Raw genomic sequence first — 24,118 nt, forward strand, 5'->3', positions numbered from 1 at the left:
GTACAAAACGAGGCCCCCTGTTCGGATGCTTTTCCCCACCATTCCCCGGCAGTTTTATCTGCCGGTGCATTCCCTGCGTTGCTTGGGCTCTTCCCAGATCTCTGAGCTCCTTCACAAGGCAGGAGATCGATTTGGCCCAGGAACTAAACCCTCCCGAGGAATTGTCTGAAGCCATCTCCACATTTGACACCTGATCCTTGTGCTCAAAGGATCCCTCTTTCTTCCCTTCAGCCAATTCCAAGGCTCGCTGCCCCTGCCAGGATCCTGCTCAGGAATCCCTGGGCTACAAATGTAAGAATTCATTCTTCCCACCCCTGCCCAGTTCCAAAGGATTTGGTGTCTGCCTTACCCGGCTGGAGCCTGCTTCCAACTCTGTTCTTGCTGCTTCTGCTGCTTTCCAGTTCCCAGGAATTCCACCGACGGAGCGACAGCGTTTTCCAGCTCCGCCAGGATTCCCTCTGTTGAGTTTGGGTGCTGGAAGGATATCAAAACCAGGCTCTCTGGGGCTTTACTACCAGGAAATTACATCCCCGGATTTGTTCATTTCCAAATATTATCTCTTCCCAACAAAGCACTGGGCATCCAAGGAATACAGAAAGTGATGGGCTGACCACTGCTTACTCCTCTGGAATGTCAGAGCTTGGAAAAAAAGGGCACTTGAGGCTTCTCCTGGTGCTGCCTGTGAGGTGTATTTTACTTAAGAGCCCCTTCCCGTGTCTTTCCCTGTATCCACCAAAAAATCCACCCCTTCATTCCCCAGCTGCTTGCTTCCTCCCTCTTTTCCTGTATCCAACAGAATTTTAACAGGTCAATAGTCCCCTCTGCAAGAGCACCTTTCATTCCAAACCTAAGAACAAACGAATCACTTCCCTTCCACCGTCCTTATTAGGATTCCACTGAGAGCAGTGGATGGAAAATGATCCTCTCCTGGTCCCTGCTGGATTCCCGGAGCAGGGATCCTTTCCCTCTTTCCCCCCACCACGGTGCCCTCCTCCCCCTCCCGCCCCACCCCACACCCTTTTCAGGCTTTGTTCCACAGCTCTTGCCTCCAGACCTCAGATCCTTTCGTTCTCCAGGAGCTCCCAGCAGCTCCACAGCCTTTCCTCTCCCATCCTGATCATTTCTCCAAGAATGGAGCTCCGCATTTCAATTGCCTTCTCTTTTCTCTGACAATTCCCACCAATCCAGAAGACCTAAAGCTGACACAAGGAACACTCGGTGCCCACAAATCCAAACCCAGACCCGGCCATCCCCAAACCAGCAACTCCCGGACAATTTGCGTTCATTCCAACCTAACACTGAGGACTCACCCAATCCTTCAAAATTCCCAAGAAATATCCTGTTGCCTTCACAGCTCCCAGGGGATTCTGCTTCGTGCTCACACGAAGGATTTGGGACTTCCCTGAAAAAACCCGTGCAGGGCACGCTGGAATCCCCGATCCCGTGAATCCGGGGAGCGTTAAAAGCTCGGTCCAGCCTGGGCCCCCGGAAATTTTTGCCAAACATCCCCCAAGTCCTCGGGATAACAGAACTCTCTGGTACTGCATTTTTGGCGTTGTAAAGCCTGGAATTCCTTTATTCCTAGTGCTGGGCTCTGCATATGGCTGAGAAAATCCCGGCCTCCACACAGACCCAGATTCCAAACTTTTTAATACATTTTAGCAAACTGAGAAATTCACCTTCCCTGCTTCTTCTTAAGGGCATCCTTCTCTTCCCTTACCCGGCGTGCTCTCTCCCACTGGGGGTGGGTTTTCCCCTTCCCATGCTAATTAGTCCCTACTTCTAGGAGGTTTAGGTACCTTTCTTCCCTGGGACGGATTTCTTAACACAGCTACCGAGGCTTTGGGATTCTCCTTTATCTCCTACTTTCTGGAAAAACACCCTGTGATCCAGAAATGCCACAATCCAGGCGCCCAACTTCAACAAGACATCCTTTCTACCTAAAAACACACACTCTCAACTCTTAGATCTTTTAAAGTTTTACCCCTGCAAAATTCCCCTATTTTTCCACCACTGAATTCCTCAGTCCTGCTTCCAAGGATTTCTTGAATACCACAGGGCTTTTCTCAAGATTTACCCCCACGACCTTCCCTACGTGCCCACTGCTCATCACCTCATTTTTCCCTCAATGTGGTCGTTCTCCACCCCAGAGAGTTTGTCAAATGTTGCCTCCAAAATGTTCCCCATCTCTCCACTACTCAGTTCCCCATTTTGCCTCCAAAATATTCAATCTGTCCCCTCCAGATTGCATCCACTTTTCCCCCAGCGTTTTACTTCCTCTACAATATTGATTCAATTTTTTCCACCCCAAACATCTGCATTCTCTCCCTTAAACAGCACCTCAGCTTTTCCCTCAAAAATGCCCCAGAGGGAAACTCAGATTCAGCCCCCAAACTCCCATTTGCCTACACAAACAGTTCTTGTGGCCCCTCTCAATTCCCCCAGGCTTTCAGCTAAAGGAACAACTGGAAGCCTATTCCCTCATCTCCACCCTTGTTTTGCTTTCCTGGAAAACCTTGCGATCCCACACTTTCTCCAAGAGATCTGCTGGGAGTACTGGAAGGTTTGCTCTCTCAGAGCGCCAGGGGGCTTTACAGCACTTGTTCCCCTGCATCTTTACCCTTTTATCAGCTTTCCCCTGGAACGGTGTTGTGGGAGAAGCTTGGAACTACCAGAAATGGATCGCGTTCACATTTTTCCCCACAAGTTTTTATCTGGTTTCAAATTCCTGGAATTACCCTCAAATGTGCCCTAGAACACTGCTGTGAAAGGATCAATGAGAAGAACAGCCGGAAAGCAGAAAACCACCTCCAGCAGCAGCCACAATGATCCCATTTCTCTTCTTACCTGGTCCTGCCAGAGCTCCCAACAGCCATTCCCATTCCAAAACAAGAGCTATGGAAGAAATTCCTGCTGTCCGTGAGGGTGAGGTGGCAGTTCTGGATGTTCTTTGCTGTGCAATCAGACAACAAACAGAGTGTAAATGATCCTGGTGGTCCCTTCCAAGCCAAACCAGCCTTGATTCCATGCGTGGATCAGCACCTGTCCCAACTCCATTCCAGAAACCTCCTCCCACTAACCCAGAACTTTCCTTTTTCTGCTCAACATCAGGGGTTTGCTGCCGAGTGCCCCGGGCAGGGGACGCCTCAGCCTTCCCTGGGACCGCAGCATTCCCTGGGCTGCCTCAGCATCCCCTGCGCTGCTGTTCCACGCCCATCCCGTGGTCCAGCGCCTGCGCGGGCTGCAGTGCCGGGCTCTCCCCACGAGGCGGCAGCACCGGGAGCGAGCAGCCCCGGCCGGTCCCGCTGTCTCGGGGCAGCTGCGCCTTTAACCCGCCCTGAGCCGGCGGGGCCGTGAACACAGCGGGCACAAACGCCACCGCTCCCCTTTATTTCACCCTCAGAGGCACAGGATCGCAGCATTTCCTGGGCTGCAAGGGACCCACAGGGAGCATCGAGTCCAAATCCTGGCCCTGCACCCCAAGAATCCCACCCTGTGCCCGAGAGCCTTGTTCAGACCCAAACTCTTCCCCCAAGATCCTGAAAACACAGCGGGGCTGGAAGAAGGATGACCATGGAGGATTTTTTATACAGATCTCCTTGCACGATCGTTAAATAATATTATTAGCTAGTCCAGGAACCCATCCCTGGGCCGGGACAGCCATCCCTGGGCTGGAACACCGATCCCCCGCGGCCCCCACCGTCCGCTCGGGGCTGTCCCCGTTCCCCGCTCACCTCCGAGCCCGGAGCACCCGCCCCGGTGCCCCCGGCCCGGCAGCGCTGCTCCCCGGGCTCCCCGCCATTGCCGCTCCTGGCGAAGAAGGGCGGAAGTCACCGGTACCGCACCGATGTGGCTATTCGACCTTCTCAAGATGGCGGCCGCGAAGGACCCCCCCCCCCCCCCACCCGCTCCGTCTTTTCGAGTGCCTGAATGCTCCCGCCTGCCCCAGGCGCCGCTGACCCCACTGTCGGTGTCCGCGTAGCGGGAAACGCCTCAGAAAATTGCGCGCAAGCGCTGGGCTGGCGTCGGCGTCGGATTCAGGCAGCCAAATAGGCGCAGCTTGGGGGGGAGGGGGGGGGGGGGGGGGGGGGCTTCCCTGCCGACATATTGAGAAGGTCAGAAAACAGCGCACACGACCGCCATCTTTAGTGTGGCATTGACGACACTTCCGCCCTTCGCCACCATCTTGGGTGCTGGCAGAAGCCACTTCCGGTCGAGCCGCCATCTTTACTGTGGTACACTTAGGGCCCCCGCCGCCCCTCACAAGGGCTTCTGTCTAGTCGGCTGCCTGAATTCGGCCCGGACTCCGACGCCGGCCCCGCGCTTTCCGCGCGATTTTCCGCGGTGCTTCCCGGTGCGAGGACACGGCTGGTGGGGTCAGCCGCGCCGGAGGCGGGCGACGGCTCCGCGACCGGCGGCAGGCATCGGCAGGGACACCTCTCGCAGGGGCCCATTGCGTCTGCCATCTTGAGTGTGGCGGAAGTGGCACCAGCCCTCGTCAAGGTCCTGGCAGGTTCTAATAAAAACGTCACTTGACGCCGTCCCGAGAGCGCGGAACTGCGCCTTCCTTTCCGAGCCGCCTCCTTGAGAGCGACACGCGGGCGGCTCTATTCCGACCGTGCCCGCCCGGTGCCTCCCGCCCGGGTCGCGCTGCGACCGCGCCTCTGCTGCCCGGCAAAACCGGCCCCGCCGGGCCGCCCCCCGCGCTGTCATTCCCCGCGGTCACCGCCCCGCACGGCGCCCGTTCCTTTCCATAGCTGTGGCCCCGCTCATGCACGGCCGCGTCCCTTGGCGCTGCGAACCGCCCTTCGCCCCTCCCCTCCGCTGACACACCCGGCCCCGCTCGCTCCCGCTCCTTGCCACGCTCGGCAGCCACCGAGGCCGCCGCCCTCTCGGCTCAGCCGGCACCGGGCGGCAGCAGCGCCGCCCAGCTCAGCCCGGGGGCAGGCACAGAGCACAGGGAAAAGCCGGCTCCGGGCGCTCTGCAGCTCCTGCAGCCCGAGCGTCTCGGCTCCTGCGGCCAGGCGCTTGCTGCTTTCCTTCCTACAGAAAAACGCCGGCTCCTTATTCTCAAAACTTGCTGATCTCTATTCCCAGCTTCTTATATTCCTGTATGCGACAGAGTAGACAGAGAGGGCTGGCTTATTTCAAAATGAATTTACATCTACATCAGTAGCATTTGCCTATAGATGTAAAAGTGAAGAACTTAACATGTTTTAGTATTCTGCACCCATCCATTGCTGGGAGGAATGGTAAAAAGTTAAAAACAAATGCAATTTTAAAAGTAGAAAGTTAGAAACAAAGTTACAACGGCAGAAATTTAGAAACAAACAAAGAGGTAAAATACAAGAAACAAACAAATTTCTAAAGATAGAAAGTTAAAAACAAACAAAGTCAGAAACAACAAATAAATAGAAACAAACAAAATTAGAAAGGTAGAAATTTAGAAACAAAGTCAGAAAGGCAAGTGTTGAGCCTTTGACAGGGTACCCCTCCTTCTTGGACCAGGGTGAAAGAGCAGAGGAGGCTGCTGTTCTGCTAAGTTCTTTATTTCACAGTCTCACAGCTGTCTTGAAGGCAGAGTTTGAATGGGGTTACATGATACAGCCAAGCAGCAGCAGCAGGCAAAAACAGCTTCTTCTTTATGCTCCATACACTCTATTTTTTCTTACAGAAGTGTGGATTCTATTTGTTAAGTGACCAATAAGATTAACACACGATTCTAGTTTTCTTTTCCTTAAACCCATCCTGGTCTAATTCTAACAGTCGTAAGCCTCACACAAGTGTCATCTGCCCTTGTTCCATAAGGAATCCCTCTACAGACAGGGAGTTGTCACCAGTCCCGTGCTCATGGGCTGCAGGGGACACCTGCACTGAGGAGGAAATGGAAATGGGAAAGAGGGAAATGCAACCTGATGGGACGCACCTCTGGCACCACATTTCCTGTTCTTCCTGCTGTCCTGGAAAGGCCCAAGTAAATCCAGTCCCTCAGACCTTGCATCCCTGAACACCAGGAGAGCCGGTGCTTTACCCAGATCCCAGTGCCCTGCACGGCTGCGCTGACACGAGCACAGGCCGATCGCTCCGCCCAGCACCATCCCTCATTCTCCTCCCACGGCTCCCCAAGCGGCCCCAAACCACCCCAGCGTGTCTGTGCCGGGGCCAGGGCCTGCCCTGAGCCTGACCAGAGGCTGTCACCCAGCCCTGCACCAGCTCCCACCCCTGGGAGAGCTGGGAATGCACTGAGAGCTCGGCTCCCCAGGCTCCCCAGCACCCAAACCGGTCCTCAGACACACAAAAATGCCCAACCTGCCCCTCTGGGCACAGCCAAACACCACAATTCCATCATCCCCAAGCAACTCTGGCACTTGCCTCTTCACCTCCGCCCATTTCCAGTAGCCAGGGCTAGGACTGGGCTGTCAGAAATAGCATTCCCTAGGCAGTTCATCCCAGCACAGAGGAGAAGAGGAGCCTGTCCCTGACCCACACCATGGGCAGGACAAGGGGGGCCCTAGCTGGCTTTGCCTACTCCAGCACCAAAGCTCTTGGTCCCAAAGATGGGGCGAGTTCAGTGGTTTTTCCTGTCCTGAAAGAGAGCAGAAAAGGGAAGTTAATCCCACTGTGGAATCCAAGACGCCTGCATTTCCTATTTCTGCTCTGCTTGCTCACCGTGGAGTTTTAGCCATAGAAAAAAAAAGGAGAATGACACCATATCAAATAAAAAGTGCCCTTTTCCAGCATTTTTATTCCAGGCATTAAAAGGATGCTCATTTCTCTTCTAGCATTGTTTCCCTTGCTGTCTTGGGCCTGCTCAGAGCTGCCAGCTGCAGCTCTAAGCAGTGCCCCTGTACCCACGCCCTTTGCAATAAACTGCATGTTCCAAGATCTGACTTCAGAGATCTCTCGTCACCGCGCGTCTCCCATCACCATCAGTCTCCGTCCGTCCGTCCCGACCGTCCGACCCACCCAAGCTCCCGCACAAGTTTACTCTCAAAATCTCCCTGCCTCTCCAACACTGATTACTTCCTTTTTACCTCAAAAGATTGATTTATTTTCTACCATGGAGGTTACATCAAGTTTCACCCCCAGAATTTACTAATACTTCCACAACTGATTCACTCAGTTTACCTCAACAAGTGTTCATTCCCTCACCTAGAGATGCCCTTGTATTTTACCCCCAAAGGTTTCCCTACCTGTGCACAACTGATTGCTATAGTTTACTTCAAAATCTTCATGCTCTCCACTACAGGTCACCTCAAGTTTACTTCAAATGTTTTCCCTACCTGTCCATTACTGATTATCTCAATTTTTACCTCCAATAAGTCATTCTCTACCTACAGACACTGGATAGTAAATCATACAAAGATCTAAAACACTGCACAAGAAACAGCAGAAAGATTTCCATGAACAACACAAGTTCCTTTTTTCCCTCTTCTGCCTAGGACTGCTACCAGGAGACAGGAGAGCTGTTATCAACACTCAAACCTCCCAAGCGTTGCTATTTCTCAAACATCTGGGCCAGCACTGAGCTACTCCCATGTGCCTGCAGGGAGGCAAGACGACGTCCCACTCCTGCCTGGAGAAATTTCAATGCCCTAAAAAGTCATCTCCCTTCTCTCTCTCTCTGACCCACGGCCAAAGCAGCTGTGTAGAACAACATGGACTACTCATGGAAGGGATGATTCAGTTGTGGGAAAAACGCTGAAGAAAGACTATCACCCCAAATTTCAGGGTGAAAACACACTGCTTGTTAACAGGAGCACACAAACTCATTGAAACCAGAGAGGAAACTGCACACCAGGAAAAGAGCTGGAAGATATGCTCTGCCTTGATTGATAATTCCAAAGGAAATTCCCCACAGATCATAGGCAATTACCTATAATTTTACCTCCATAATGACTGGATTTCTGACTTGGGTTGCTGTGGAAGTGTTTCACAAATGCCTTGAGGGGTCAGGGGCTTGGTTGGATTCTTTGGGGTTAGTCCTGACAGGCCCACCCACCTGCATCGCTGCTCCACCCCAAATTTGTATGAAATACTGAGAACAGTTTATAAATACTCCCCTTCCCTGTCCTTCCTTACACATCTATGGAGCAAATGTACTCTATCCATTGTTCCCAAGAGCACCTCTCCAGCCCAAATCCCAGTTTTCACAAACACAAACCAAACAGACCTAAGACAACTATTCCATCAGTGCCTGCAATTCTGAGCTCCCTGTTCCCTGCCACTCACACAGCAATCTCACCTCAGCCCAGAGACTCCCTGTCCCCAAAGGGAAACACAACCTGATAGGGCCGATCGCTCTGGCACCACATTTCCCCTTGTTCCTGGAAAGCCCAAGTAAATCCAGTCCCTCAGACCTTGTATCCCTGAACACCAGGAGAGCTGGAGTTTTACCCAGATCCCAGTGCCCTGCACGGCTGCGCTGACACAAGCACAGGCCGATCGCTCCGCCCAGCACCATCCCTCATTTTCCTCCCATTGCTCCCCAAGTGTCCCCAAACCACCCCGTGTCCGTGCCGGGGCCAGGGCCTGCCCCAAGGCCAACCAGAGGCTGTCACCCAGCCCTGCACCAGCTCCCACCCCTGGGAGAGCTGGGAATGCACTGAGAGCTCGGCTCCCCAGTCCTCAGACACACAAATAATGCCCAACCTGCCCCTCTGGGCACAGCCAAGCACCACAACTCCATCATCCCCAAGGAACTCTGGCAGTCACCTCTTCACCTCTGCCCTTGTCCAAAGGACACAGGTAGGACTGGGCTGTCAGAAATGGTATTCCCTAGGCAGTTCATCCCAGCAGAGAGGAGAAGAGGAACCCTGTGTCCCTCTGACTGACCCCACAGCATGGGCAGGACCAGCTGGGTTCTTCGTATTCTAAATTTTAAAATGAACTGAAGAACCTGAAAGGCAAAAAACAACACACATATAAGGTTAGAGCCAGTCAACACACACAGACAGACACACTCTCAGACACCCCTTCTTCAGCTTACATGCTGACTGCAGCCCTTACTAGAAACACTCCCCCCTAAAGAAGATGCTTTAACATCTTCTTCCATCTGCTGCTCCTTGATGTGGAACAGTGGATCCTAGGAAAATTGGTAGCATCAGTGACCATAGGGATCAAAATCTGCCTCGGGGACCTGCAAGACAGCATGAGGCAGTCTGCAAGTAGCTGACAGCTAGGAGTTATCCCCACACCAGCCCCATAAACTTTCTACCCAAAAGCCCATAGACAAGAGAGGAGAGTTTTAAAACTGTTCAAACTAGCCATGACTGAATGTGCCAGGGCAGGGCAGCTCCAAGCATAAGTGACACATGGACACACAGTGCATCAAATATAAGCAGAGATGACATGAAGACTTGAGATAACGCTTCAGAAGATAAATTCTTGAGACCAGGATGCTTTGAGGCAACAGAAGCTACAAAACTACTGCAGTGAGGAGGGTCTAGTACACTTCATACAGAAGTCCAAGGGAACGGCACATGGAAAAAAAGATACTACCAAAACTGAGAAGGAAGATGGATAGGAACACCTTGTGTACTTCTTCTGGTCTCAAAAAGCAAAACCATAAAGATGCCAGAATAAGCCCGATCCAGGAAAGTATGCAAGTGCTCCTGCTGCCGATATGGCCCATAACGATGCCTGTAAAGCATTGAGACATCACAAAGCCCTATGACACTGAAGACAACGGCCACAGACCACATAACATAGACACAAACTGAAACTGCCCAGCAGTTTTACCTGATGGACCCAAGATTGCTAGTGCAAGATAAGCCAGAGGCCGATGACGCCGAAGGAAAGAAGGCTCTACGGCAGTAGTACATGACAGTGAAAGGTAAACTCCTTATGAGAAGTTAGTGCCAAAGCTGGTAAGAGGATGCTCAAGAAGCACAGTAGGCCTAGAGAAGGAGGCAACAACTGCCAGCTGATACAAAGGGATCCCTAGAGAATGATTCTGCCACCAAAGGCAGAAGTGACATCACAAAACATGACCGACCAACAAATGGCCAAGACGCAAGATGCCCGCATGCTATGCTCAGAAGTGCTCAAAAGCGTGGCTACACTGAAGAGTAGGCAAACTTTAGACCGTGGCAATCGTGCCAGACCCGAAGGCAGGCTCCTCGGGTGAAAAGATGGACAATGACATCGAGACTCAAAATCCAATGATGCGAAACTCACGAGAACATGGAGATGGGTTGGAACTGCCCGGCCCGGCAAAGGCTCGAGTGATGCTGAAGAGAAACCCTCTCTCCCTTAACCTCCAAGGGGCCTGGCCCACTACAGCCCTCTCCTCTCAGCTAACTTCAAATTGCCTCCTGTGATTCCAAAGGTTTTTGCCTTCTCCCAACCAACAGTCCCCACACTTAGCTCTCTGAAGACCAGCAGACAAAATCCATCCTCAACAGAAAAGAATGCTTCAGCACCGTGGATGTCAATACATGGCCCACAGCCCACTTGGGCGGCTGCAAAAGATAGAGAATAATGACAAAATTCAGACTGTGATGACATGTCCCAGAAGTGACCCCTTGCACAATGCCTCTCTCCCTCATAACTGCTGAGGCTCATCGCTCACCGGCCGTTTCCAAACTTAGGCTCTGCACCTACTTGTAGTACCTAAGACAACAAAACAGAAACTGTGACTATTGCCCTCCAGAAGAATAAATGCACGGGCTGGGCTCCCTCTGCACCACTGGCCCAGGCTCACCTCAAATCTCCATCCGACTCCGGAGCTGGCCCGGACGATACCTGCAAAGCGAAAAGGGACACGCTTCGCATGCTGCCACGTACCTCTCACCTATCAGTCGCCCCACCTAAATGCCAGCTCACCTGCTCGCCTCTGTCCCTTGGCATGCCCAGGGCAGCAGCAGCACCTGCAGAGAAGCAAAGCAATAAAACATGCTGAGAGACTGAAACCACAGCCTCCCCGCTCCAACTCAAGTACACCACACCTATAGCTTAAGCTTGCACCCACCTGGCCTCCAGCATCCCAGGGCCGGGACACCTTCCCAGTGAACCACCTTAAAATGCACAAACAAAAACGGATGCTTAGAGCTGCACCAGAAACTGATACCCAAGCAGTAACAACTCATTCTGGCCACCAGTCACCGCTCACCTCGCTCCATCGACCTCGACCACTGATCTTCAGCATTACTTCCTACCAATAAAGATGAAGAACAAAGCTGTAACACAGTCACCATTTACACTTGCCCTGCAAAGACAAACGGTGACTGACCTTCCTGTGGGAACCACCTCACCTGGTATGGGGCACTCTGCCACAGATTCAATCCATCTGCATCTGAAAGAAAGTGATGACAAAAGTCAAAGTACTGCACCATAACTTACCACCTCCAGACATCTGGTGTCAATCTAGAAATACCATCTTGAGTCCAACTAATCCCTACATTACAAATGTCAAGTCCCTAGGACTTATCCTATTACACCTACACCCAGACTATGTAGCAGGGCAAAGCAGCCCCAGACCAAACACACAGACACCTGTGACACAGGAGATGACAAACAAGGGGATGCAACAAGGAGAGGAAAGTCTCAGCAAGAAGAATTACCAATGAGATGACCTAGATGAGGCCAATGAGGCTCAAAGAACTCTGGCAGAAAAAGACCCTAACAGAAGGGCTTATGCCAAGAACCGCAAAGATGGACGCCCGAGAATCGTACAGTTGGAATCCTCTACCTATCCTCGCATTCTCCCAAGTCCTAATCTGTTATAAGGGATCATTGCGGTGCACAGCTGTCAATACAGCTCAGAACAAGACTGTAAAAGGTGTCTGACTCAATAGTGCTAAAGAGAGATGCGATTCCGATGCATGTCCGAGCTTGCAAGTCAAAGGTTCAAGGGTACCAGCGTCGGGCCAAGGAACGCAAAGGAGCTGCTGAGGATGATGCCCAGCATTTCTGATAAGCCCCTCAAAGGGGTAAGGCAAAAGACATGTGACACAAGATGCCCAAGAGACACAGAACACACAATAGACAAGTGACACAACACGCACCGGGACTGCTCTGCCCTGCACACCTCAGCATTGTGATCAACAGCAAAACTTTCCCTTTATGTGGCCTAAGGGGCCCTCTCATGGACATCCCCATCTCCAAAGCTAATTCAAAGATCCCTCCCACCAAGTCCTGACCCAGCACCCCACTCTCATCCCCCTCCCTGAGGTGTAGCCGTCAACTTAGCTCTCAGATATCCAGGGATGCAAATCCTCATCAGGTGCAAAACAAGGCCGCCTCATCATCTGGGAAGTTCCTGCCCTCAGATGGCTGTTCTCTCTCAGTCTACTACAATAAAGAAAACCAAACATCAGTGCCTGAACTCAGCAGCACATCAGCCAAAACCCAACAATTCCACTACTCACCGGCTCCTGAGAACGCCCCGGTCCTCGGCTCACACGCTGGGGCCACACTCCAAGGCCGACGTCGCAGGGTATCCCTGGGTTAAGGGGAGACAAGGTGATGTGGCATTGCTGAAAATTGAGTGGACCCTCGCTCCTCCCTCCCTCCCCGACTTGCCGCAACTCCTCAGCCATTGCCAAAGGCTGCCCAGATGGCACCTTCAAACAGAAAAGGTACAGGCTTCATCGCAGAGCCCTGTAATACTTCTGGAAGGCTCACAGGGACAGGCAGCTCAAGGGTGATCAACTGGCTCCATCAGCTGGTCCATGAGGGGGTTCAGCCCCTCTAGGCATAATACAAGTGGGCCACCTAAAACACACAAATGGATGCTCAGACAATGCATGCTTTGAGCTGCCCCAGAATTTGGCACCCAAGCAATAACTGGTTGCGTCCACTGGTCACTGCTTACCTCACTCACTTGACCTTGACTGCTGATATCCAGGTTTACTTCCTAAAAACAAAGACAAAGAACAGCCCTGCAACATAACCAAAATGAAACACCACCCCTGAAAAGCTGAATGATGACCAACCTTCCCAGGGGAGAAGGGGCAAAACAAAATGGAAAGGCACATGCCGATGGTAGTGTCCAAAAGGGTTGCATTGCCGAGATAGGTTCCAACTGAAAGTGCTCGACTGTGACCTCTTTCTGCAAGGGTGTCTGTCATGTTGGAGTAGCGATTTGAATGCTGTAGACCACCTGTAAAACACAAAAAAAAAAAAAAAAAAAAAAAAAATCAAAGGCTACTTATAGTTTCATCACTAATACAACAACTCCAGTAGCATCCAGTTCTGTGCTGGAATCAATACTCATCCAGCTCATGGTCCCCCCGGTGCCAAAACCCTGCTGTGCCAAGTGCTCCGCATCTTCAAAATGAAAATCCCAACAGTGAGGTAAACGTAGAGCCCAAAGTCAGGCCGTAGCTTGGACTTCAGGCACCCACCCACCTCATTGCTGTGCTCCTCTGGTCTCCTCCGTTCATATCAGGTTTACATGCTCTCCCTCTGCAAAAGAATTATTTGTCAAAGTTACCCAGACAGACAGGGAAAGCTTAGCCTTTCCCAAGTTCTCATTCCTCAAAGCAAACTGCCTAGGATCCCACAACAGTGAGCCTTAGGACAAACTACTATGAAATTGCAAGACACCACTGCACCACTCCCACATCTCCACTGAACACCACACAGACTGGCCACAGTCACTCCATCCGAGGCGTGGCTCAGGTGGCTGAGCAAAGCAAAAGGCTCCCTGTAAAGTCTCCTTTCTTCTCCACCTAACCCCCCCCCAGGACTAATCTACAGAGCAGAGCAATTCCAGGCTAGACACAAACTCAGACAACACATTATACTACAAGCAGTGTGACATGAAGATGATAAAAAAAGCTCTTGGCAAGAAGAACGATAGCAAGGACAGGGACGACGCCAAAAGAGATAACTGACGGTATGGCAATGGTGGATGAAAGAGGCTCTAAGGAGCAGAAGAAAAGACTGGAACAGTGACCTGTTCTAAGAACTGTCAGTCACAATGATCAAGATGGCTGTGAGAGACAAGGCCACATTTAGAATGATCCCGATATCCTGACAATCTTACAAGCCCCAGGACATTACAGCTCACGGCTGGAAAGGATGGATGGCAGTACAGCCGGGAACAAGGCCTCCAAAGAGATCCGACTCAATGCTTTCAAGATGTGATTCCAAGATGTGGCCAAGCCCACTGGTAAAAGAACAAGTGATATTGGCATCCTACCGAGAAGTACGAAAGTTCAAGAAGCTAGAGATGATGGCCAATGCTTATGATGAGCCCCTTAAGGGTAAAAAGCAGAGAGATCTGATCCAAGGGAAGCCAAAGACACAGAACACACACCGGACAAGACAACACACACTGGAACTGCTCTGCGCTGCACACCCTACAGTTGCAGTCAAAAGTAGGGCTACTCCCTTTAGCTTACCTAAGAAGCCCCTTGGAGAGCATCCCTTTCCCCTACACTACTTTTTAAATCTCTCCCAGCAATTTCCAACCCACTATCCTGCTATCATCCCTTCTCCGGGCCCTGGCCCCCAACTTAGCTTTCAGATGACCGGTGATGTGAATCCACACTGGATGCAAAGGAGTCCACCTCAGCCATCTCCAAAGGCACTGGGATCACCAGGTTGGCCTCTTAGTCAGCTATGACAAAGAAAACCAAAATCAATGCACCAGTGTAGTGGCATACAAGCCAAATCCTAACAAGTCAGCTACTAACTGGGACCCTGCTCCCACTCCCACTCATACTTGCAGTCCTTAACTTACCTATCAGAAGCCTCCATCTCCAATGTCATCTCTGACCCAGGGTAGCTCCCTCTTATAGCACAATGAATCTGCTGAACAAATGTGAAGTATCATACTTGACACAATCTGGAATTTCAGCAAGTTGCAATGCTTCTAAGAAAAACAAGGGAAAAAAAGAATTACAAAAAGCACCAAGCACCTTATCAACCCTGAACACTCAATCCAAAAATCATGAACTATGCACTCAATGCTATCTTCTTCACAGTGTCTTCAAAGCCTCTATTGCTTTAGATGCCAAAAGTACCTGCTGAAAGAAAGCTGAAAAAACCTGAATGACCCCCCTTCATGGAAATAAGAAGACCCCCTTACACCAACTAACCCCACCAAAGGAATGGGCCTCTTTTACCCAGGGCTGGGGTTAATATACCCCTGGCCGGGCCCGCCTCTCGTTCCCACAATGCCCGGGAAAAGGGAGGAGGCAATTTTACCAGAAGGGATAAAAGCACTGGGAGGAGCTGCAGCTGTTTGGCTGCTCTGCCTTAAATTCCAGGTGACTAAAGGGCTCTGTAGATGCCTTCTGTTTTACTACAGCTGCATCCACTGAAAGGGTAAAAAAGCTTCTTGTTTTGGCAGCGTAGACAGATGAGTTGCATGATTCCTTGTTAAGTTCTGTAATTGTTCATTAGTGACTGTTGAGTAGTACTCTATACAGGACAATGGAGAGTGGAGAAGGATAGTAGTAATATACATGGTGTAACTCCTGTTGGGGTCTCTAATTAGGGCTGTATTCATTATAAGTAAAAAAATAAGGGGCTCTCTGGCAGCAGGAGGGTTTTGTGAGTGCTGGGCTTGCTCCCTTGTGAGAGATGGGGTGCCAGTACCCAGCTAGAAGTGCCCTGAAGTACAGATTTAAATTCTTAAAATGCTGAAAAAGGGGGAGCTTCCTTCAATTGAACCCCTTAAAATGAGAGACTAGGGAGTGTTTGTCTCTACTTAAATAGATGTCATAGCAATAAATGGGTTCTCTCCTCTGAATCCCCTAAAATACTGGAAAAAGAGGGGTTTTCCTTACTTCAGGTCTCTCCAGTGATGGAAAAAGGGGGATTTCTCCCTCAATTCAAACCCTTATAAAAGAGGGACAACTGGGCTTTCCCCTCAATTTAAACCTTGGGATGATGAAAATGGGGGAGTTATGATCAATTCCAACCAATAAAATAGCATTGTTAAGGTTTTCCCCTTCTATTTAAACTGGAGAATAATGGAAAATGGGGATTCCCTGTCAAGTGATACCCCTAAGAGAATGGAAAAGGCAGGGTTTCCTTCAAGTGATACCCTTAAAATTGCAGAGGAAGGGGATTCCCCCTCAATTTAAACACAGACAATTATGGAAAAGGAAGTTTTTTCCCTCCGTTTAAATCCCTTTTCTCCTCATAACGCCCCTTTTTTTCTGGGGGCACTGGGGAAGGGCTGCCAAGATGAAAGGGGAAAGTGGAATGTTTCCCTGGGACCCCACATGCTGCCCTGCCTGCTCAGGTGCTGCCCCTTGGCACGAGGGGTTTTCCCTGGGCATTTTCTGGGAGCAGTGCTCTGTGCCCAGGTGCCTCCGGCTGCTCCCCAGCTCCTGCCGGATGCTCCGACCATTGTCCCTGCAGGGACACTCGGGATGCCCCCATTGCCCCTCTGGACCAGCAGCTCCCTGCACAGCTGTGCCCGGGGAACCCTCGGAGAGCGGCCTCTGGCAGGAGCCGCCCCCTCCTCATCCTGGCTGCTCACACCTGGGGCTGCTGCGCCTTGGAGCAGGGGCTGAGGAGGAGAAAGGTCCTGCTGGTCCTTCCCTGCCCTGCACAGCCCTTGGTGTGCCCCTGAAACACCGGGGTGCCGGGCTTTCCTTGCTGTGGGGGACTGGGTGGTTCTTTGATCCCAGACTCTGCTCTTCCCCGGGCACGGCACATGGACAGGGGGCAGAGATGGGCCCTCAGAGGAGCGGGGGCTGCTCCTCGCTCTCGGGGCGCCGCGGGCGCTGTGCAGCCTTCCCCTTTTACTTCCCAGTTCCTCATTTTGTGCCTCCTTTTCCCTTGGGGATGCGCCCGGGCCGCATTCCAGCGGCCGCCACGGCAACAGCACCTGCGGGCGGTGGGGTGGGCGGGGTTTTATCCACTGTAAACACACATTGTCATTAAAATCTGTTTCCTATCTAATACACAAAAATCACTTTCCTAGAAGGAATTTCCATGCATTCACCTCCTCCTGGAAGTCTTTTGATGGTCCTGCAGATTCATTAAGAGGGGTCCCTGCTGGTCATATTCACTGAATGCTTCAGTATTAAAGGTGACCTTGCCTTGAGCTATTTTTCTGGGCGTGCACTGTTGCTTCTTGTGGCAGAACTGCCCCAGAACCACTGCAGGCCTCCTGATCTGTTCCAGCACCGGCTCCAGCCTCATTTCTAGCCCTGTGTGCACACATTTAAATCATTTAATCTTTTTCACTACTTGGTCTTTCAGCAACATCAGGGAGCCGAAAATGTTTGTTCTCTATGTTATTTATCAATCCCCTGCTGAACAGCCCAACCCTCCCTCCTCCCTCTCCCACCCCACCATTCCCACCACCCTGCTCCCCTGCACATCTCACTTCTCTCCACCAAACCCTTCCCGCTGCAGGGAGCTGCTGAGGAGCCGCTTGGTCCATCCCTGGATTCTCCAAGCACTGACTGCCCATCCACTCTGACCACAGCCGGGGCCACATCCCACCGCCTGCCCAGCATCCATCCATGGTGGTGAGCTCCGTGTCCCCACCTTCTGCCTCACCCACCGAAGGAGCCGATCTGTGTGAGACAGATGTCACCGACGTGGCCATACACAGGGTGACACTGCCCATCTGCCTCTGTGGGCTGGCCGGGAACGGGGCTCTTCTGCCTCCTCAGATGGAAAGGGCGTACTGCCGGCATCTTTAGCCTGGCTGTCACTGACTTCATCTTCCTCCTCATTGCGGTCCCCTCTGCCCTGCTCTTCCTGCTCGAAGATGTGTCCTGCTCTCCTATCCTGCCCCTGATGTACGTGAGATTCCTTTACCTGGTGTCAGCGTTCTCCTGCTACTGGGCGCTCTTCTGGATGACAGCCATCGGCGCCAAAAAGGACATGGAAAAGCTCTGCAAGCTCTGCTGCCGCTGTGACCTTCCCAATCCCATGATGTGGGTGCTGTGGGGTGCTCAATGCTTGACCTTCTTCGTTCCCATCATTCTCATTCCCACAGTGGCTTCCCTGTGCCCGTCACACGAGCAGGAGCACTGCCGGGTGGCTCTCATCTCCATGTTCTCCGTTACCCTGCTCCTCTTTGCTGCACCCGTGGTCATTACCCGCATAATAATCAACATGTCCCGGTGTATCCCGGTGTTTCCCGGTCTGTCCCGCGGGGAGGCGGGGCCTGACCCGCGCCACGCCCCCTACGCGCGCGCTCCGCCGGGGTCACGTGGTTTCCCGCGCGTCACGTGATCGGGGCGGCGGCGGCGCGCGGGGGCCGCCGGGAAGCGCCAGGCGGGACCGGGCCGGGATCGGGATCGGGCCCAGCGCAGCCCCGGCCAAGCCGCGGCCCTGCCCGAGCCCTGCGAGCCGCCAGCCCGGCGCCGGCCCGCCATGGACCGCTGGGACCCCTCCGGATCGGCCGCCCGCTTGGCAGCCGCCCTCCCCTCCCTCCCCCGGGCCGGGCCCGCCCCGCCCCGCGCCCCCCGGCGGCTCCTCGGCTCCTCCATCGTTCGCCGGTGGTGGCAGCCAAGAGACGGTCCGGGCCTAGCGGAGCGGCCAGCGCAGGTGAGCGCGGCCGGGCCTGGCCTCCCGCCGGCACCGGGGCAGCGCCGGGGCCGCGCCGTCCCCGCCCCGGGCACTCCCGGGACATCCCGGCCGCCCCCTGGGCGGCACCGGCGGGCCCGAGGGCGGCATCGGCCGCTGCAGGCACAGCTCCCGCCGGGACCCGCGGCTCTCCCCGCGCTCGCGCCCCGCGGTGGGGGACACCCCGGGAGGGCGGGGGTCCCTCCCCGGGCAGCGCAACCCGGGGCATTCCCTGGAACGGGGACTCGGGGCGGGCTCGGGGCCGGTGGGGCCGCTGCGCTGCCCTCCCTGCTGATGGATTGAATCCTGTTCCGGTCATTGGCTTGGTCAGGGCTTTGTTGCTTCCCCTTTGCTCTCCCGGTTTGGCACCGGCACGGGCTGCGGGGCTCTGGGGGCAGCCGGCGGCTCTGGGCGGCTTCGCGGGGCTGCCGTGCTCGGGGAATTGGCTTCGGGCGGCTGCTGCCGAAGGTGAGGGAGGGAAGAGTCGCGGGTCCGGACACAATCCCGTCCCGGAGTGAGCGGGTGGCTGTTCCTAAAGCCTCATCCTTGGGGGGGTTGTGTTGGACTTTGTAAAAGTCGCTTAAACGTTCCTGGGCTCTGGGCTGACTTTTTTCCTTTTTTGCCATTTTTCAATGAGCAAAACAAAGCGAGAAAGCGTTGAGAGGTGTGACCCGGGTATTGGTGCATTCAGTGCTGTGCCTGTGATTCTCTTCGGGAGATGAGCAAGTGGTTCAGTGGATTTTGGGGGAGAACTGAGTGCTTGTGCCAAAGCTCGCTCACAGCCTGGGCAGATGCTGTACAGTAGAAAGACAAAAGGGGCAGGTGTGGGATCCACTGCCCCCCCCCAGCTCATCTCTCGCCTTATTACGGCCTTGTTTGGTCATTCTCTCAGGAGTGCTGGTGCTTTGGAGCATTCCCGTGTTCCCAGTGCTGGCAGGCAGGCAGGCGCCCACCTGCCCCTGTGGGACTGCCCAGGCCCTTCCTCAGTGCCACTCTTTGGAATGAGCTGGTTCTGCTGGGGCCTGTGTGTTCATTTGTCACCTGGGCTCCCTCCCAGCTACTGAACTCCTCTCAGGTGTATTCCTAGTTCCTGACGTTCCTTTAAAACTACCGAATTCTTCTCTCAGGTCCCTGGCAAATGGGGCTTTGCAGCCTGGGGGAGTTCTTGCAAAACGGGGTCTAGTGAAGCGCTCTGCAGGAGTGGTTGTGCACCTGAGCGGTCATTAATTGTCTCCTCTAATGAGGGAAACGTGATTAAACTCCCGGTGCTGTGCTGCTGTTGTGTGTTGGCCTCGAGGTGTGAGACAGTCCCTGTGTCACACTGGAGTTGCTTAGTGGCTGGACTGGGACTGGGACAGGTCTTGTTGGTCAGGAACAAAAGGGAAAATTTATCTTTTGGCTTGCTTAATATCTTGGCTTTATTAATGTATCAATGTCAATTGTTGTCATTTGCTGCCTCCTGCACAGTGTGTTTGCAGCTCTGTGTGAGAGCAGACTCTCCCCTGTTGGGGAGTGAGACAATCCTGGAATATCCTGAGCTGGAAGGGGCCCACAGGGATCACCCAGTCCCACCCCCGTCCCTGCCCAGACCCCCCAACAGCCCCAGCCTGGGCATCCCTGGCAGCGCTGTCCAAACGCTCCTGGAGCTCTGGCAGCCTCAGGGCCATGCCCATTCCCTGGGGAGCCTGGGCAGTGCCCAGCAGCCTCTGGGGGAAGAGCCTTTCCCTGATCTCAGCCTGAGCCTGCCCTGGCCCAGCTCCAGCTGCTCCCTGGGTCCTGTCTGTGTCCCAGGGAGCGGAGATCAGAGCTGTAGGCCCCGATGTGTTCTGGCCTCACACTTCTCTACCAGAACAAACCCAGTGCCCTCAGCAGCTCTTTCATGGTCCTTCCACACCCTTCCCCATCCCCATGTCCCTTCTTTGGATGCTGTCAGCTTTTTATCTTTTTTATATTGTGGCGCCCAAAAGTGCCCCCAGGACTCCAGTACAGTTTAACAGCAATGAAAGGAAACAGTAGATTTCAACTTTGATCTCAAAAGCTGTCTCAGGCCCCTGATACTGCCTCGAAATGTCTTTGCAGTTCTTGCTTTATGACTTGTGTCAAACACGGAGAGAGTGAGACTGAGCCCCTGGGGTCAGGTTCTGTGTGAGAAGCCACACAGCAAGCCAGAAATCTTTGCTCCAGATCACCAGAAATTTACAGTATTGAGGGCGGAAATACTGAGAGTTGAGTCTTGGGAGCTGAGCCAGGAAAGCAGCACCTCTGCCATGGGCAGATTTGGCACGTGGAGAGAGCTTGAGCAGCTTGCAAGAGGTCCCAGCAATGTGTGTGTGGAGCTGGGAGGAGCATGAGTTGCAATGTCGTGTTTGGAGTCCCCCTGGGTGAGGATGTAGGAATAGACTGGAGTTTTTGGTGACTGAGGTTTCTTTTCTGTGGCAATAATTGTTCTTGGCCACATCATTTTGGTTTGTTACTCGCCTGTGGTTTGTTCTACAGGCCTGTTTCCTTTCTCTCCTACTATGGTGTCTCAGTTATCTTCAGCAGAGGCTCAGCAATAACTAAACTTGAGCTTAGATACTTAAACTTCAGAGTAGATACACGGAAGAAATCCTTCCCTATGAGGGTGGGCAGGCCCTGGCACAGGGTGCCCAGAGCAGCTGTGGCTGCCCCTGGATCCCTGGCAGTGTCCAAGGCCAGGCTGGACACTGGGGCTTGGAGCAGCCTGGGACAGTGGAAGGTGTCCCTGCCCTTGGCAGGGGTGGCACTGGATGGGCTTTAAGGTCCCTTCCCACCAAGGCCTCGTCTTCCTTTGCCTTCAGTGTCTGCCTCAGAGTTTGTACCCAAACCAAAGTGAGGTTGGTGTCACCTTCTCTAAACTGGGAGAACAGATCACTCCAAGCTGTGGGGAGATGGAGAGGCTGTAGGATGGAGAGGGTGCAGCCCTGCAGACGCCGAGCTGTGGGGTTGCTGCTTTCAACAGCCTCGTTGTTGCTGCGGACACAGCTCAAGGTGGGTCTGAGAGAGACAAACTCTGCTTTTGGGGGTTTGTGTTGATGAGGAGGGGAGGGGAGGTCACTGCTCTGCTTCTTGTAACTGCTGTGGCAGAGCCAGGAGCCCAAGGCAGGACAAGGGCAAAGCAAACCTCTCCGAGCTCTTGGATTCTCTTCATTCCCAGATATTCTGATTCCTGCCCAAGTCCAAGTTCATTGTGCTGTGCAGGATGTGAGTTTAATCAGGTTTTAGAGCTGGTTTAGCTGAGTGTTTCTAGGGCTTGAGGATGAAGCCAAATGCTCTGCACTGAAAAAGTGATGGATGTTCAGCACAAGATTCTCTTCAGGAACTGGCACGAAAAGTGGTTGCTGAAGCTGAGGGAGGAGCAATTCACAGCTTGGCTGGAAGAGGGAGAAGTGCTCACTGCTGGTCTGTCACTTCATCCTCATGAGTGAGTCTGGGAGCTCCCGAGATCAGCCAGGCTGCAATTTCAGATAGTTTAGATGGGCTGGCCTTGAAAAAATCATATTTTGGTGCCTGGAGCAAAAGCTGAAGGTGGCAGGAAGTGGCAGCAGTGGCAGGGAACTGAAGTGACACCACCCTGAGCTCAGAACTAATTTTGGTTGTGACCTTGAGCAGTCCCTGGGCCACACCAGAGCTTTTTGTGTCACCTGCTTTGGGAGGTTCTTCCTTGCCCGTGGAGAAGTTGGGTCTGGCACAGGTCTGCTGTGGAGCACCTGTGCCACCACCTTTAAAGAGCCACCCTGGAGGTGTCAGTGAGCCCCTCAGTGCCTGCCCAGCCTAGAGCAGGGCTGGGAGGGCAGGGGGCTCAGGGAGTGCTCATTCCTGGTGGTGTTGGAGCTCTGAGCCCAGCCCTGAGCTGGGTTTGTGGCTCTGAGGGCACGGGGAGTGTCTGGAGCAGGTCTGGCCTGGGAAGAGTAGGAACTCCTGGAGTAACTCCTGAGTAAGCCACACCTTCCACGCGAGAGGGAGGCACTCCCAGAGTCAGGCACTGTCTCCTCAGAGGTGCTTTGGGGTTTAATTCTGTTCTCACAGTGACTCCTCTCACCTGGGAACCCCATGGTTACCTACAGAGGGTCTGAGGCCTTAGGGATGTAAATATGGACAGGAGGGGTTGGAATCTGCCTATCAGGGAATCTTCCCCTTGCCCAGAGGAGAGTGTGCAGAACTCTTCTGTGTGATGATAATGTTTTCATACTTTAGGTGTGAAAATAAAAAATGGGAGAAATCTCGTTTTTCTGGCAGCACGCAAAGAACTTTCTTCTGTGTCACCGCTAAAACTCTGTGAGGGGATGAATACCTGGGAATCTGAAAGAGACATAGCTGGAAAGCATCAATATGAATGGATTTTTCTGCTTCTTTTTGCACTTGAAAGAAAGGTGAAAGTTACAGGCTGAGTCAAGCTTTTACTCTTTATTTCAATCAATTCAGTTATTGCTAAATATGGCTACACACAGGTAGCCCAGGTGACAGAGCTGCCTCCAGCTGCTCCTTGGCCCCAGTGTCCCACGCGGGATGCTTGAGTTATCCACTGAGAGCCCCCTTGAGACTGGAGCACAGGTAAATCTGCCTGTCTGAAGGGCAGGATTGTGTCCTAAGTCCCTCCTCATTCCTTCCTTTCCTCAGGCCCCAGCTGTGGCTGGGCCCACCATTGTGGCTTGGGTGGCAGTGGCACATTGGAAAGGCCTGGGGGTGCCAGCTGGGGGTGAGAGCTCGGGGTGCCAGCCCAGGCTCCACCAGCACTTGGCCCACACTGGGGCACAGATTGAGAGATGAACTCTTGGAAGCTTGTCCTGAGTGCGGGAGCTTTGGGGTTCAGTCTGGACCGGGCGGTGACGAGTGGAGACGAGAGATCTCTGCAGTCAGATCTTGGAACATGCGGTTTATTGCAAAGGGCGTGGGTACAGGGGCACTGCTTAGAGCTGCCAGCTGCAGCTCTGAGCAGGCCCAAGAGAGCAAGAGTGTAAGCGGGTAAGTAAAGAGAGAGAGAGAGTGAGAGGAATGAGAGTGAAGAAGTAGTGAGAGAGAATGTCTGAAGTCCTGGTTACAACACAATAAATCATCTTCTGTACTGAATATTCTAATTGTCACTAACCAATCTAATACAAGATACAAATCCTATAGCATTTACATACAGCCTGTAAGAGTTCTTGTATTACCATAGAGTGTTACATCTTAACTCTTAAAAACTACTCTTTGGACCCCTTCTGCTGAGCTAGTAGGGTCTGCTCTGACCCTTGGACTTGCCTGCAAGCAGAGGGTATTGTTCAATCAAGAGGGGATTACCTTCAGTCGGCCATACCATTGTTTTCCAGTTGTTCAGTAACTAAGATTTGGTATTTCAAAAATGGCTTTCATTTCGATGTCACTTATAGTTTTCATATTGTCAAAATCTTTTGTCAGGCAATCATATTTATAAGGCTTTCCTGTTTCATCTTCCCCAACACTGAGGAGGATGAATGGTACCTGCTGGCAAAATTCGGTGCTTTCACAGAGCTGTGATAAACCCCAAAGTCTTAGACTGCCAACCTACAGCCTCTGCACCGTCACATTCCCCACTTGCATTTTGTATTGGAATTTTACCTGCTCCCACCTGCGTCCTCCTGCTGGCAGT

At 52.9% G+C, this 24,118-nt stretch overlaps 1 protein-coding gene and 1 long non-coding RNA gene across 2 annotated transcripts; one reads left to right on the top strand and one right to left on the bottom strand.

Annotated features, from left to right (window-relative positions):
* Nucleotides 1-10,383: 10,383 nt before the first annotated feature.
* On the bottom strand, nt 10,384-11,020 carry LOC309578107. Its single transcript, XR_014226808.1, has 5 exons — nt 10,973-11,020; nt 10,828-10,871; nt 10,706-10,746; nt 10,574-10,614; nt 10,384-10,463 (listed from the first exon to the last, which is right to left on the bottom strand). It is a non-coding gene; the product is annotated as an uncharacterized lncRNA (long non-coding RNA).
* A 6,418-nt stretch (nt 11,021-17,438) lies between these two features.
* On the top strand, nt 17,439-18,159 carry LOC309578415 (uncharacterized protein; the record flags this gene model as incomplete). The annotated part of the gene is given in 2 exon segments (XM_082291039.1): nt 17,439-17,578; nt 17,580-18,159. Coding segments are annotated over 2 exon segments (720 nt in total).
* Nucleotides 18,160-24,118: the final 5,959 nt, after the last annotated feature.

The sequence above is a fragment of the Coloeus monedula genome (genome assembly GCF_965178545.1).
Source record: "Coloeus monedula genome assembly, chromosome: 14".
Taxonomy (NCBI): domain Eukaryota; kingdom Metazoa; phylum Chordata; class Aves; order Passeriformes; family Corvidae; genus Coloeus; species Coloeus monedula.